General features: G+C 49.2%; 1 protein-coding gene across 1 annotated transcript in view; it reads right to left on the reverse strand.

Annotated features, from left to right (window-relative positions):
• Window positions 1–1,093: 1,093 nt before the first annotated feature.
• SCNN1G (sodium channel epithelial 1 subunit gamma) overlaps window positions 1,094–16,514 on the reverse strand; it is a 28,370-nt gene continuing 12,949 nt past the window's right edge. Inside the window, exons 6-13 of the mRNA XM_027612130.2 lie at window positions 14,743–14,906; window positions 7,396–7,494; window positions 5,669–5,786; window positions 5,068–5,146; window positions 4,928–4,985; window positions 4,675–4,736; window positions 2,904–2,979; window positions 1,094–2,618 (exon numbers count right to left, since the gene is read on the reverse strand). Coding sequence (XP_027467931.1) covers window positions 2,256–2,618; window positions 2,904–2,979; window positions 4,675–4,736; window positions 4,928–4,985; window positions 5,068–5,146; window positions 5,669–5,786; window positions 7,396–7,494; window positions 14,743–14,906 — 1,019 coding nt within the window. The 3' untranslated portion in view covers window positions 1,094–2,255. The remainder of the gene's footprint in view (window positions 2,619–2,903; window positions 2,980–4,674; window positions 4,737–4,927; window positions 4,986–5,067; window positions 5,147–5,668; window positions 5,787–7,395; window positions 7,495–14,742; window positions 14,907–16,514) is intronic.

The following is a 16,514-nucleotide window of genomic DNA, read 5'->3' on the forward strand; positions in this document are numbered from 1 at the left end:
GCTTCCTGCCGAGCAGGGAGCCCGATGCGGGGCTTGATCCCAGGACCCTGGGACCATGAGCCAAAGGCAGACGCTTAACAACTGAGCCACCCAGGCGCCCCTGGCCTCACCTTTGACAAAGCCAGCAGCAATGCCAGCCTCGCCAGAAGTGTTCCTGCCCATGACATCATGCTGAGGCCAGTCAATTCCATGAATCGGACACAGCCCCCACCCCTCCTGCCAAGGGGTGCCAAGGAGGGGGAGGAAGCTCTTCTCGGCCATGCCTAGTCAGGCGACACAAGTTCCTGTCCGTGCTGGCTGCCACCACCCCAGCCCAGTAAGGACAGGAGCCAGGCTCGCACCCTCTGTAACCTGATGCTCGCCTGCATCGGCCCTGGCTTCTGAGTCCACTCCTCCAGGGGTGCCACAGCCAGCCCGCGGTCATGGTCACGGTCACGGTGACCTCCTCCCTGCTGGCTGCCGGGCCTGCTCACAGAGCTCCACTCAGTGAGGTCCAGTGGAGTCACTGCAGGGGGCAGAGACAGCTGTTGCAGCCACTGGCCTGGAGTCAGGTTAGACCAGGTGTCCCTGGGAGGGGCCCAAGGAGGGGCCCAGACTCCTGCCTCCACTAGCAAGCATCCCTGTGCTGGAAGCAGGCCTGAAATGCAGGCCTCTCTGCACCCAAGGATGAAGGGCATCCCTCTTGCCCTATCGCCAGATGCCGAGCCTTCCCTCCTCCCCCCTGGACTGACCTGAGCCTCACCTTCAAAAGGCACAGACACTGCTTGGATGCCAAGTGATGGAATGATAGAGTGCACAGGCTCTGGGGTCAGACCGCCTGGGTTCACATCCCAGCTCTGCAACTTCCTAGCCGTGGCAGCTGGGGTGAGTAACTTAACCTGTCTGTGCCTCAGTTTCTTCATCTATACGATGAGATAATCAAACCTGCTTAATCCAGAGATTGGAAGATTTTTCTCCATAAAGGGCCAGAGAATACATACGTTAGGCTTTGCAAACCTAGGGTCTCTGTTGCAACTACAGGGATGGCGGCCATTGTAGCGCAAACGCAGGTGCAGATAATACGTAAATGAATGGGCATGGCTGTGTGCCAATAAAACTTTATTTATGGACACTGAAAATGGAATCTTGTATAATTTCCATGAGTCACAAAAGAGTCTTCTTCTGATCTTTTTAACCATTGAGAAAAGTGAAATACAAAATATTCCTAGGTCATGAGCAAAAACAGGATCTGGCCCATGGGTTGCAGTTTGCTGTCCCCAACACTCGTCTCCGTAAGTGCTTAGAACAGCACCCAGCACACTGTTGCTGAGCTCACATTGAACTCCTACTGTGTGCTTAATACATGTTAGGTATTGTCATGTTGGAAAGTGTGAGTAGAGAAACGGTTGTCTGCGGTGGTTGGCTTGCTGCGGAGGGGCAGGCCTTGGGGGGGGGCAGTGGCTGCCTGGGAGGAGGAGAGGCTGAAGTGAGTTATCAGATGATCCTTTGTGCCTTGGGCCACCACTTGCTGGGGTGTCCGGCAAGGCCCTTTTGCAGACCTTTCTTTGCTTGGGTAAGGGGCCCCGGGCACTGGCTTAGCTGCCCAGAACACGGCCCCCCCCATGCTCCCAGAGTGAGGGCCTCCTGTCACATCCCCAGACCGCCCCCCATTGCACTCTACCCCCACACACTCCAAGGACCTCGGGCCAGCTCCCTGCCTGAGGGCACAGAGGAGAGACCTCTCCCCAATGTCAAAACCTAAAAACAGTTTCTTCACAGCCTCAGCTCCGAGGCTGGTGCTTCTTCTTGGCGTTGGCACTAGGCAGTGGTTATCTGCCCTTGATACTTCAGGTCATATCCTTGGGCCCCAGCCCAGGCCGGAGGAGTGGGTGAAACTCCCAGCTTGGGGCTTTGGAGGAGTCTTTCTCTCTCAAGATCTGGTGAAAGCTCTGTCAGGCTTCCCTTCTGGCCTTCGGCTGGCTGGGCACCATTTCCTCGACCCCTATCTCTCTCTGGAGCAGATGTGCCAGGGGTTTGGGCGGCCGGCCCTTTCTCACCCTGGACGGCTGTGAAGGTGGCTGGGCAGGGGCCAATGGGTCCCCTGCACACACCCAGGCCCCATGTTGTTGGTCAAAGCAGACTTGTCCTCAATGTCTCTGAAAAGCCCAGAGAGGGGTGCCAAGAGTCCCTTCCACATGCAGGAGACAGGGTGACATGGTCTAAGTTCTCAGACCGGGGCTGGGGGTCCCAGCTATATTTCCCTTCACCTCCCTGCCTCAGGACTCAGCTGGTACCTGGGTGTCTGTGAGCTGGTCGGAAAAGGCCCTCTCCAAACGCAAGGTATTATATCTGGGAGGCGGTGTGCCAGGCACCTGGGTCCCTGGGGCTGGAGGCAGGCGCAACGCGGAGGTGAAAGTGGGCAGGTCATTGTCTACATCAAGGCCTGGGTTGTCCTGGCCCTGAGGGCCAGGGGGAGCGTGCCTTCGGGCCCACCACTCCTTGGCCTTCTGCCACTGGTGGCGGGCAATGATAGAGAAGGAGTCGATGAAGAACACCTCAATGATCTCAATGACACAGACGACAGAGCAGCTCATCCACAGGCCCAGCTGGCCACCGAAGTTGGACAGAAGCATCTCGATCTGCAAGGGAGGTCAAGCCACACCGTGAAGAGGGCCCCTCCTCCCAAGTTGGTCTCATGCAGGGACCCCCGATTCCCAAGGGAGCCCCTGGCAAATGCTGGCCCTGAATGGGTTTGGAGGGCTTCCAGTCCCCTCTTCCTCTGCCTATGCTGATCCCAGGCCTGGATGGCCCATGGCAGCCCTGCCAGCTCAGACTGAATCGCTGGCATCTGACTCTGCTCTCTGAGGCTGGGCAGATGGGCACATTTGCAGACCCCAGACAGGTCCCAGAAGGAAGCTACTCACGCTGTTGGCAGGGCTCTCCATGATGGATCTCTGGTTCAGGTCTTTGTAGAATATCAAGAGTTTGGCCAAGTCTGTCCTGCAGAAATTCCAACAGTCAGGGCCAAGGTGAGTCGGGCGCCTGTGCATTCTACCAGACGACCAACCCTTTAGCGTGACTGTCTCCCTCCTGCCCAGCCCCCAGCATGGCCCAGGCCCTGAGCTCCCCGGGGGTCCTAGAACCTGGTCCCTGAGACTCCTTCTGTACCCTAGAGCACATGCCCAACCTGGGCCTGGTTGTTCCCTCCACAACCATTTCCTACCCTCCAGACTAAGTCAGTCCACCCAGCTATACTCCCCTAGCACCCTGTTCTTCATTAAACCTTGACATTGCGATGGTTTGATTGCAATCTCAAATATGTACAGGAGACATGCAGGTAATGTACACAAGCGAGGTAGGCTGAGTGTAGGGAAATGACAATGACCATAATAGCAGCCAGCATTTATCAGACACTTCCTGTGTTGCCACCCACCGTTAAGTGCTTATGTAAATTCACTTGTTTGATGCTCACAACAACCCTAGCTAGCTATGTTTTCATCGTCCCCATTTTACAGATGAGGAAACCAAGACCCGGGATGGTTAAGTCACTTGCCCAAGAATGCACTGCTCGTAATTGGCAGATCCAGTATTCAGACCTGGATGAATCTGGCTTCACAACCCATGCTGTTAGCTGCTGTACTAAATGGCCTCCTGATAGGACTGTGGCAAACTGGAAAGCCCATGCTTATTCCAAAGGGACAACTGCTACTCAGCTCTTTAGTGCTATGAAGAACGGAGGTTTGCTGTTTCCAGAACTTCTGATCTTTCAAGGAAAGCCAGACGTAATGGGTTACTTTTGTGGAGCTGGATTTGGTCTAGGGGTCACCGGCTTGCAATGCTTGGTTTAATAGTTTGCAACGGCTTGGTCAAAGTCTATCTTTATGACTAGACCGTAAGGCCCTTTTGGGCAGGGATCATGTCTGCTCGGTCATCATAGTACCCCCAACACCACACACAGCACCTGGCACCTAGTGGATATTCAATAATTGTGGGAGGCTAGCCTGGCCTGGGTGCTGGGCCCTGTGGAGATGGGGAGGGCCCAGAGAGATGTGAGGTCACATGGCAATTCCCCCACCCTCTCTCACACCTTCGTCTCCATCCCCTGGGCTCCCTGAACTCTGGCCTGCCTGATTTTTGTTAAAGCTCCCTTGGAAGTGAATTTCGATGTGGAAAATTTAAATGGGATCAGAAGCTGCATGGCTCAGAGGAATATTTTTCCAACTAGGTCAAGATACATCAGGAAGCCATGACATCAGTTTCCTAGGCCATGACCACTACCTTTGACAAAGCAAACCAGGATAGGAAATATCGCATCGCAGCCACAGAGATGTTCAAACTCTTTGTCAGCTGATATGGGCACTGATCATTCCGAACGGTGCCAGGATCACCGGAATGGATATAAACAGTTGGTTTGGCTATACCGGCTTGCAGTGTCTGAAGATCAGCCTGAGTGCTTTGTACATCATAAGGAAGTGCTATTCCATGAGACTTTTACCTCATTTATATATTCAATGGAAAACCATTTTCATACCATGGGTTACGGTCAAAACATTTGAGAGCCCCAGGCCTAGCGCAGGGCCTGGCTCCGGACACAAGCTTGATCAATATTTGTTGAATAAAGGAACGAGTGAACGAACAAGAGAGGGTTTGGCAGGGCCAGTGGAGAAAGAGGAAACAGGGCGGGGGTCTGCTTACTTGTTGAGTTTTTTCTTTATTTGCTGGCCTTGGTCCCAAGTGAGAACGGGCAGCAACCATTTCTGTGACAGAGAAATAAGGAATGACCTGGGGATGTCTTGAGAGCCCAGGGCCAGCCCATGCACCTCCCCTCTTAGCCTCCGCACCCCATCTGACCTCCCCTGTGCATCTCTCCCCGAAGCCAGAGGACCCAGGTGGAACATCAGGCTCCGGGCTGAGGATATGAGGCGAAAGAGGGGGCAAGGTAACTTACCTCGGAAACCATGGATGGCCACTGTGCCAGACTGGTGGTCAGTGTCCACTCCTTAAAGCTAAGGGGGGAGGGCACAGAGTGAGTGCGGGAGGCCCGGCCCGGCCCAGCCCTGTGTGTTCCGTCCTCCCAGGCCCACTCACCTGCAGGCTTCCCGGCACACCGCCTGGCAGCCCAGCTCCTCCCGGACAAAGGCCTGGTGCAGCTCATAATAGCAGTACACTGGGGACAAGGCAGAGGGCAGTGTGAGCTTCGGGGCCACAGTGCCCTTCGGGGGGGTTAGCCATGGAGCCCCCAGAGTCTCCTTGTAATGATTTCTCCTCCCCTTTCCTGTTCTCTGGAAACAAATGCTGCTCTGTCATGTTGAGAGACAGAATACTGTGGAGGTTAAGGACATACGCTGGGGGGTCAGCAGCACTGGCTTTGAGTCTAGCTCTGTTACTCCCTGGCTGGGTGACCTTGGACAAGTTGCTCAACCATCCTGAGCCTCAGTTGTCTGTTCCGTGAAAGGGTACCATCCGTGGTTCCTGCCTCCTGGAGCTGTCAGAGGTGGCCAACCTCTCAGCACACGCTGGGGTTCAGCATTTGGTCCTTAATCAGAAAGTGGAATTCAAGCCAGGCTTGAGGACAGGAGTAAAACTCTGCCTCTTATCTCTCTATCAATACCTCCATCCTGCAAAAGGCCCTAGCATAGGCTGGTGCTGGGGCTGGGCGGACCCCACTTCTGGGGCAGGTCTCACTTACTCCAGTTGGGGTGCTGCTGGTAGTTACAGTAGTTGGCTGCTGGAGGTAGAGGCTGGTTATACTGGGCACACCCACATTTCTCCACCATCTTTGTCTGGAAGCACGAGTGAAGGCAGATCTGAAAGACGAAACCCAGGGGTTCCCTTAACCTCCTTGTACATGGACTCCAGAGAGCTCCCTCCCTACACAACCCGCATCCAGGGGGCCGGCTTCCCACAGCCTTGGCGGACCGCATAAATGTGCCCCAGTGGACTGGGCCAGGGGTGGCCCTGGCACCAAAGGGACCGAGGTGGAAAAGTGATTGAGAATTCAGATTAACTGAGAGGAGGAGAACAGGCTGAGCTGGGGCTGGACCTGGGGCGGTCCTTTCTCAATGACTTGAGTGCTGACCCAGGGGAGTGGGGGGACATCGGAGCAGATGCCAAGAAAGAGAGGCCCTCGCTTTTCTGTTCTCAGGTGCAGGCCCTCCACGCTGGATCCTTGGAGATCATAAGCTACCACCATAGCCACAAAGCTTATAGCATGCAAGCTCATGGCAAGGGCTCTGAAGGCAGGCTACTCCAGTTCAAATCCCAGGTTTGCCACACCCCAGCTGTGTGACCTCAGGCAAGTTCCTTAACTTCTCTGGTTTCTTCACCGTTGAAATAAGTATAACAGTACCTACTTCACGAGGTTGTTGTGAGCAGGAAATGAATTGCTATATGTAAGGTGTTTGTCCATGGTAGCCTCTCACTAAATTTTATCCAGGAGTGTCTTTCCAATGAGCTGAGCTTTCCTTTTGGTCTTGAAGTCAGTTTGATTGTATTTCTATTATAAGTAGACATTCTTTGACTAACAGTCTCTTTTCACTTAGCGTCCCTACCACCTCTCAGCTCAGCTCCAATGTAAGCTAGAGGACTCAGTGCGAACGTAGGAACACCTGATCTTTTTTATTCTACTGGAATGATTCTCATTAACTCTGAGCATCCCAGGAGGAGGGGAACTGCAGACTCCCAGAATGTAAGAGAAGGCATAACGGATGATCGCACTCAAGGGTTGCAAATTCAAATCCTTTCAGGGGCCAGTGATAGAGGTGATACACTAGGGGCCGGTGGGGACTATGGGAAAGGAGAACATGTGTCTCCTTGAACCGGGCAACTCCACCCACTGTTTACACCGCAGGGCTGTGGGCCTGATGTTGCCAGATCTTGTTTTTCAAGAGAAGCTGGAAATCTGGGTTTTCTTATGAAATTCCCTGACTTTTAAACACCATCCAGGCCAGAAAAAAAACTAGGTGTGCAGCCTGGAAGGGGCCTGGGGGCTGCCAGTTAGCAGGCCCTGATCCAATCCCACCTCCCCCTGTGACTGCTGGGGATGTCATCACTTGCCCGAGGACATCATCGAGTGTGGGCCATGAGGGGCCCAGAAGCCAGGCTCCCAACCCTTTGGCCAAGGCCTCCCCCAGACTGCTTCTCTCCTGTCCCTCACTTGCCAAGACCTATTTAGGAAGCAGGCCTGTCTCAGCTGTACATTGTGTTCCATGCAAACCTCAATCAATCAATTCGGCTCTGGTTACAGACGGATTGAAGAGGACTGGAACCAACTGGCGTTGTTTGTTCTTGAGGTCTTTGGATGAACCCCAGGAATTATCAGCAGAGTTCCTGGTCCCAGACACACCCCACCCTATAGATAACTGTCTCCTGTGTCCAGACCACAACCCAGGGCTGAGTGCCCCCTCCCGCCCATACCTGGAGGGAATATGCCGCGTTGTAGATATTACTGATCGGCACGTCGCTCCCGTCCTCCGTGCACTGGCTGTAGGGTTCACTGAGCTTGAAGGACTCCGTCTGTAATCACAGCAGCATGCATTCAGCCCTACCCAGCCCCAGGACCCAGATGGGGGCACCCCTGGGAGCTGAGCATTTAGTCCTTCATTTAACAAATATTTCTCAAGCACCTACTAGGTGCGTGGTGCTATTCTAGGCACTGTGGACTCAACAATGATCAATAGAGACAAGCTCCCTGCTCTTGTGGACATTACTTTCCAGTGGGGTAGACAGACAGCCAAAAGGCAAATAGATGCATGAGATAATTTTGGATAATTATGGCTAGTGATCAGTGAAACTGGGAAGAGGGACTGGAGGGCTTGCGGGGACGGGTGCAGTCTTTCCAAGAATGATTGAGGAGGATGCCTTTGAGAAAGGGACACGTTGGCTCCACAAAGAATGGCAAGAAAGAGGTGGATTTGCTAAGAAGTGGAGGAAGGGGATAGGGCAGAAGCCGCAGCAAAGGCTGATGTCGGGTAGGACCAGGGTGGCTGGAAGGCAGCATGAGAAAGATGAAGCCAGAGAGGGAGGTCAAGGCCAAATCATGGCAGCCTCCTCTGGCATGCTGAGAAATCTGGATTTGGATTTCAAAATGGTAGTAAGCCATTGGACAATCCACTGGGAGGGCACAGGAAGGGGAAAAAAGACAAGCAGTGACTGTGTGCTTCGTGGGATTCTCCTCCCAGGGAAGGGCCCATTTCCTATCCTCTTGTCTTCCGGTCCCAGAAGTTGACTTGGAAAAATTGACTTTCTTAGAGAGGGCCAAGGAATGCTCCAGAGAGTAGAATGATACCCTGATCAGAGGAGGTGAGAGGATCGTAACTCACAGTTCAAAAACCACATGAAATAATGTTTTATCGTGGTTTACTAAGTTTGGCTCTAGCTTAATATTTGTCACTGCAAATAAAAAATCCAGACAAGCCAATTAAAAAAAAAAAAGAATAATGTCTCCCAGGAGGCAATGATAATTGAATATAAATTGTGACCAGCTTATAGCCAGGTTCCTTGTTTTTTTGTTTTGTTTTGTTTTTGTTTTTTGTCTTTTTTTTGTTTTCTGAGAGTGGGAGAAAAGGGGAAATCAATGGCAGATTTGTGGGAGGAAAGAAAATCTTTTTTTTCCACTGAAGAGTGGCCAGATAGACAGAAAAATAACAGAGGGAGGAATCAAGGAGTTTGACCTAGGTGGAAAATGTAGAAATCTCAAGTAGTTGTAATCTCCTTCTGTTTATATTGTAATCCATCTGCTGTCCATTAGTGGCCCTCAATTAACTGCAGGGACCTCAAGGGCAATTGCCAGTGCCCGTTTTAAAACATTTAAACAACAGAAGCAAAGGGGAAAGTGGTCTTTCCTCAATGTGGTCTCCTCTCTTTCCTAGGAGAGGAGCAGATCTGATCTCAGATATACAGACAGAAAGACAGACAGACAAGTGGACAGGCAAATATGTACTCACACATTCCCTTTGCCCTGAAATCTCCTCGTCACTAACAATGAAGAGTGAGCATCTTTCTGTGTCAGTACAAAATAAACAGACTGACTTCATTCCTCCAATAGCTGGGTGGCTAACAGATTTAGAGTCTCTAGAACATGCCAGGGCTGGCTGGGCACTGGGGTACAAAGATGCTGAGCGTGGCTTCCCTGGAGGGCACTTCAACTCACTGCCACCCTCTAAGCTTCCCCCAAGCTGCAGGCTCCCTGGGCAGATGTTCCTTCAAGCTCCTGAGTCCTGCTGAGTGGTCCCAGCGTGTGGCAGCTACAGGCTTTACCTGCCTGGGGTGGGGGTGGGGGGCAGGGAGTATAAGACCCTGGCATCTAGGTGACAGGGTTTGTCTACTTGGAGAAGCCGTGTGCTGCCGGCAAAGGTGGCTGGAGCTCCTTCTACTTGGAGGACCAGCCCACGGGCCACTTCCAGAAATCATCTTTTGACTTTTATGCTTTTGAGTCCTCAATGGCCCAGTCCTCTGTAACAATACTTATTGAACTCAGAGCCCCTGGGTTATTCAGGTTGCTTCCTAAAGCAATTTGGATAGGGCGGGATTGGAAGGTGGGGAGGTAGGGCAGATGGGGTGGGCACTCTAGTGCTCCCTCTCTGGCTTGCTCTCTTTTTCTCTCCCTCCCTCTCTCCCTCCCTCCCTTTCTCTCTCCCCTCCACCATCAGTTTTTCAGAACTGCTGATCTGTCCCTGACCCCTAGGGACACAAAAATGAGAATGGGTACATATGTATGTGAATGGATGCAAGTTTTGTATATATGTGTGAGCACTCATTCGTGTTGGTGCGTACGTGTGTGTGAGATGTGTGTATGTGTGTGCATGCATGGGTATATGTAGGTGTGATTAAGTCTATGTGAGTATATGTGTGGGCAACAAGGCCCATTTTTATCACACCAGATCTTATCTGCTTCCTTCTTAGAATCCTGAGGGAGGCCAGCATTTGCACAGGAATCCTCAGCTTCTTAGATGTCATTTATTTATTTGAGAGAGAGAAAGAGAGAATGAGGGGGGGGAGTGGCAGAGGGCCAAGCAGAGGCCCCGCTCAGCAGGGAGCCTGATGCAGGATCAGTCCCAGGACCCTGAGATCATGACCTGAGCTTAACTGAGCTTAACTGACTGAGCCATCCAGGCGCCCCTCCAACTCACCTCTTTAAAGGTATGAACTATGCCAGGGAAAAGCCCAGGCAGCAGCATGATGCCCTAGATGGAATTATGGGTGGTTTAACTCTCTTTTTGCTTTTCTTCTGTTTTTATATTGTAATAAATTATAAAATTTATTTGTGTATGGCAAAGTTTATACTTTTAATCAATGGAGGAAAGAAAAATAATTACACAATATATGAAGTTAGGACTACTGTTGATTCTTTGGAGGAAGCAGTGAATTCTATGTCTACTTCACATCCTGCAGAAAAAACATTCTAGTGAGTTAAAGTATTAAGTGAAATAATAAAATAACTGGAAGGTAGCTCAGCTCAGTATCTGATCTCAAGGAAGGAAAATCCTCAATAAGCGTAATGACTAAAGAAGAAAACAAAGATTTTAACTATGTGAACATTTGAAAAGTTTGCATGTGAAACAGTAGCATAAAGTAAACTGAAAGGAATGCACAAACTGGGAAAGATATTTACAACACAAATGGCAAATAACTAGTACTTTTTCTATATATATGGAAGAGATCAACGTCTCATAAAGGAGGAAAGTGTCACCAAGGATAAGAAGAACTTTCCTAACCTCTCTTTTAGCTTCAAACTTATTTTTCCTTTCCTTCACATCTCTCCTCTTAAAAATAAAAAGTATAGTAACAGCCAATATTTTGGGAACACTTACTACACATGAAGCACTGTTCCAAGTGCTTCACATGAATCAACTCACTGAATTCTCATTAGCCTATAAAGTCACATTTTTATTATCATAGCCATTTCACAGATGAGGTAACTGAGACATTGCGATTACACAACCAAAGTGCAACTCTGGGTCCTTAGTCCCTGTTATGCACATGCTTGTGAAAAGAGGTGTGCATGTGTTTTAAGATAAAAATGCACAGTAGGGTTTGCAATGACAGTGAAGTCTCCCCTCTCTCCAAGACCTGGCTCCACACCACCCTGGGTGAGTTGTCTACCCTTGCCCACTTCCTCGTCTCCCATTCATGATCCAGCTGATTGTACTTTGGTTTCTGTTCCATTTCTTCCACTGAAAACTGCTCTGGCAAAAACCACCGGTGATCTCTTGGTTGCCAAACCCAGAGAACACCTTTTGCCCTTTGTCTTGACTGACCTCTCAGTGGCATTTGGCACTTTGGTTCACACTTCCTTGAAACTCTCTTCTTTGATTTATCGGACACCAATTCTTTCTGGCTTCCACTCCTCATTCTCTGCCTCTATTTCTTCATTTTCTTTCTGCTCAGGCCTTAAACATTTGCATTCTGTCTCAGGTCTTGGGTGATGCCATTTATTTCCAACTCTAGAATTATGCTAGATGCCCACCCCAACCCCCACCTCTGTTTTTCTCCTGAGCTCCAGGTTCATAGCATTTCTGGACATTTTCACCTTGATTTCCCAAAGGCACAACAACTTGGGTTATGTCCCAAACCGAAGTGATCATCTTCCCCCACAAACTTATCCCTCCTATTGCATTCCCTAATTCTGAGCCTGGCACCCCCATCCACCCCACTGCCCAAGCCAAAATCTAAATATCAATCTAACTTCCCTTTTAGTGAGGTCTTTCCTCACTGACCTTGGTTGCCAAGCCCTGTTGCTTCCATGCTGTAGTATCTCTCAAATCCATTCACTTATGCTCATCCCTACAGCCATTGCCTCAGCTAAGGGTCTCATCTTTTCTTTCTGGAATTACTGTCAGTTTGCTGCCTCCAGTATCTTGATTCCTTTTTCTTGATTACTTTATCTTGACTATACTTCAGCCAAAGAGATTTCTCAAAAAGTTTCACCACTCAGCTTAAAATCCTTCCTGTGATGCCTTTGTAATGGCTTTGCCCTTTATTTGGACTAGCCCTTCCGGAAACTATTTGCCTGACACTTGTCCTTCAAGAATCTATCAGCTAGGAAGCCTTCAGCTTCAGCTGCTCCCAACCATCTGTACATCCATCTGCTCACCAACAGTCTGGGCTCCCCACCATCTGTACATCCATCCATACATCCATCTATCCATCCAGCATCATTTACTGAGCATCTACTATGTTCTAAGAACTGAGCCTGGTAACAAGACTGAATGTCTCTGTTCCCACGGAGCTGGGAACTGTTTCACAAAGCTGTGCGGTCTTATAGATAAGATCTTTAAAGATAGGTGTTCTGTTGTATTCATCTCTAAATTTCCAGTGCTTTGGACACACAGTCCCTTACTGAATAAAGGAAAAATTTTAACTGACTGTGTCTACCAGCTTAACATGCCTATCGAGAAAAATAAGTAAAGAAATAAAAAATAAGAAAGGAAGGAAGTCTAGTTTGTTTGGACTTCTTCTTAGTAACCCCATGTTGACCTCTTAATAATCCCTAAGATTACTTTTTGTTGTTCCAAATGCTCATAAATCAGAAAAAGAGCTGACTGACCTAGCTCTGTCAATTTGGTTTTCTACATCTCAGATGAGGTATAGCAGAAAACCCACCCATGTCTTTGTTTACCCACCATTGCTAAAGAAACCATTTGCTTAACAAAGTGGTGGGTATTGCTAAGCTCGGAGAAGGAAATCAGAGGGCAGAATTCCTTAGTTCTTGCACTTTTCCAAGCTCTTGATCCTCTCCCCCAAGCCTGCAGACACTGTGAAAGGCGGAAGGGAAAGAGAGGGCCAAAGGGTAGGTAACAAAAATTTCTTAAAGGATAAGATGTACTGCAAATCCCAAGTCCTCGTCCGGGGCGCAGATAAAACTGCATGGGCAATGTTGGGTGAAAATGTTCACTATTCCGATTTGGGAGTTTTGCAGTCCTGGTGAATAGAAGAATCAATGACCCAGATCCTTAAGTGGTACCCTAAAGTCTTTCCAAGCCACAGTCTCATAGCTTGGGGCTCAGGATTATTGGGGGGGGCAGAAATCTGTATTCGCACAGTCCAAGTTGGTACACAACACTTCTCATGTTGAAACAAACTTCCCACATTGGATTGTGCCTTCCGAGAGAACCCAGGTTCCAGGCAACCATCCTAATTGTTTCTCTTGTCCAGGATTGTCCATTTGATGGGGGCACAGAAGCCACAGATTTCCTCTGGAATGTCACTGTGTACTCAGGTCATCATCTCGGCTGTCTCAACTTAAATATTGCTTGCTTAGAAAAGTACTCCTTGAACTCCCCATTTCCCCCCATTAAAAAAAAGCCTTAGGTCAGCCATCCCCCGGATGGGTTTTCGTGCATCCTGCATTTCTCCTTGGTAGCGCTAATGATGATTATAATTAATCATTTGTGCAATTTTTGTGTGTTTTTTTTTAAGATTTTATTTATTTATCAGAGAGAGAGAGAGAGACAGAGGCAGGCAGAGGGAGAAGAAGGCCCCTTGCTCAGCAAGGAGCCCGATGTGGGACTCGATCCCAGGACCCTGGGATCATGACCTGAGCCGAAGGCAGACACTTAACCGACTGAGCCACCCAGGCGTCCCTGTGCAATTTTTTGTTTGTGATTGATCCTCTCTGCCAGACTCTAAGCTCCGACAGGACAGCGACGGTGTCTTACACTCTGATATGGTCCCACTGTCCAGCACATGAAGATGCTCAGAAAATACTTGTTGAATGGATAAATAATGGATGGATATACAAGCCCCAGTGCTCACTATATCACTTTATAACCCAATACGAAGCCATCATTTAAGGCTGTGCTAAAGATTTTGTCATTCTAGCTTTACTTTCGCTTGGGAAGACACACTTTGCTTCTCCTCTTGCGTTGAACTACTCAACTTTCTAAAGCTGAGGTTCCTCGGTTTTCTGCCTCTTGGAATAATCACCAGAGTTTGGTAAAAACACAGATCTTGGGCTCATCTTTCAAGAGATTCTGATTCTGTGGATCTGAGTCAGACGATCAGTCAGATTTGGAAACCACTGCTCTGGAGGACAGATTTGCAAGGAATGAAGACAAAAGGTGGAGAGTTACTGGCATAAAAAGACCTCAGTCCTGCAAACAAGAAGATTGTGTAAGTAGTGGAGTATCTGGGGCACGGCCCTCTCTTTGCCCTTCTGCTCCTATAGGGCATAGTTGACTCAGGGATTGGAGTCTGCAGCCCAGATGTGCTTCTGTTGACAGGTATGAGTGTTTTTAGCAACCAGTGAGGTAAGAGAAAGTCAAAGAGTTGAGGGAGAAGGAGGTTCTTGATGAATGAGGTGAAATTGATGAAGTATGATTGGCTAAATAGGGCTCCAGTGGCCCAGTGACTTCCCATTAGCGATTAAGGAGTGGTTCACATGCCTCATAGACGTTTAGGTGGCCCAGAAGGAAAGGTGTTAATCTGCTCTATTTATATTAGTGACGGATATAGTTAGTGTCTGAGGCTTTGCTCCCAGCACAGGTTCCATAAATGCTAGTGTCTGCCTTTGCGACAAGCAAGATTCCTTCAATTCTTTCCCAAAATGGCATCCTGTGTCCTCGTTCATCCATACAGAAGATGCAAAGACAGCCTTTAGTAGAACTGCTGGAGTGACCATTGCGGGAACTATTAGCAAATCTAGGACTATGCTTCCTTTTGAAACCAACACACTTTTCCAAAAGCCGTGCCTTATTGGTTATTCTTGGAAAAAAAAGACCTGTTTTTCTTGCCACACCTACAGAGATCAGAACATTCTCTTACCAGGTGCATCCCTATGGAGGTGGCCATGGCAGGCTCGATCTCTGTTCCCACATCCTCGATGAAGGGGTATTCATCCTGCCGATGGACAATCACCTTGGCCCCGCTGGAGGACACCAGGAAGGGGTTGTACTCCTCTTCATTTATGTACAAGATGACCTGCAGCCCTGGGAAGACAAAAGGCTACTGCGGTCAAAGGCTCATTAAACATTCCCTGGCGCTAGCCTACCTCTCCCACCGCTTTGGGAGGCTCCAAACCAAGAAGCAGGCATTTCCGACAAGTAAAAGATGGACAGGGCTAGACCGGAAGCTTCATGGAGAAGAGGGGGTGGAGGGATGGTGCTCAACTTGCTCACTGCTGTGTCCCCCAAAACAGCATTACCGCCACAGTTCTGCTGAGCTATAAAGGAACTGCTACCCTACCTGAGACATGCATTTCCGCGTGGTCCTTTGGGATGGGGCATTCTGCAGAGCGTCCAAAGGGACATGCAGTGCTATGGCTGCTTAAACCCTTATAGAAAAGCACTAATGGAGTATCTGATCACTGGTCTAACTTCTCTCCATACTCCAGCTCCTACCCTTGCAGGATATTCTGCATCCAGCAGCCAGAGGGACCTTTGAAAATTGGAAATCAGGGGCACCTGGGTGGCACAGTCAGTTGAGCATCTGACTCTTGGTTTCGGCTCGGGTCAGGAGATAGAGCCCCGCGTCGGGTTCTGTGCTCAGTGTGGAATCTGCCTAAGACTCTCTCTCTCCCTCTGCCTCTCTGCCTCTCTCTCTCAGACAAATAAATAAATCTTTTTTAAAAATTTTAAAAAATAAAATTGGAAATCAAATCAGGTCACTCCCTTGCCCAAAACCCTTCGGTGGAAATTCCATGGAATAAAATCCGTAACCTGACTGTGGCTGTCACGCCTACAGGGATGCAGCCCTGCTTCCGTTTCCCTCCTCGTCCCCTCCCCGCTCTCTCAAGAAGCTCCGGGTACACTGGACTTCTTTCTGTTTCTAGAGCACATCAAATTCGTTTCCTTCTCAGGGTTTTTGTACTTAGGTTAGTGCCCCAGATGCTCTTCTGTGGATCTTCTTACCCCTAACTAACTCTTGTCACAGATGCCTCCTTATCTGAAATAAAACCCCCGTCCTGGCCCCAGCACCCCCTTCCCTTTCACTACTTGATTTTCCTTGTAGCCCTCATTAGGATTTTCTTTTTTAAAGATTATTTATTTATTTATTTATTAGAGAGCGAGAGTGAGAGAGAGAGAGAGAGAGAGAGAGAAACAGCATGAGAGGGGAGAGGGTCAGAGGGAGAAGCGGGCTCCCTGCCGAATCTCAGCAGGGAGTCTGCTTCTCCCTCTCCCTCAGCTGCTCCCCCTTCTTGTGCTCTCTCTCCTTCAAATGAATAAACAAAATCTTTAAAAAAGAAAGAAAGAAAAGAAAAAAGAAAACTTTGAGAGTTCATTCTGACTTCTCCCATTTGCAATTAAAAGAACTGAAGCCCAGAGCAGGCAAGTGATTTGCTCAAGGTCACACAGCGCATAGGTAGCAGAGCCAGGACTCTGCACTCTTAGCTCCCAGCTCCCAGACTACTTCTTCCCACCAAAGTACATGTCCTGAGTTACTGTCTCTTGCAGACTTGGTAATAATACAGGCCACACAGTGGCAAACGCTAGGCCCCCACATGCTGTTTTCCTCTATGACAAGACCTTGCCTTTCCCTGTGGGAGCATATCTGTATATCAAATTGTGTTCCATTTGCCTAGGACTTTGCACAAATTC

This window comes from Zalophus californianus, chromosome 10 (assembly GCF_009762305.2).
Source record: "Zalophus californianus isolate mZalCal1 chromosome 10, mZalCal1.pri.v2, whole genome shotgun sequence".
Taxonomy (NCBI): domain Eukaryota; kingdom Metazoa; phylum Chordata; class Mammalia; order Carnivora; family Otariidae; genus Zalophus; species Zalophus californianus.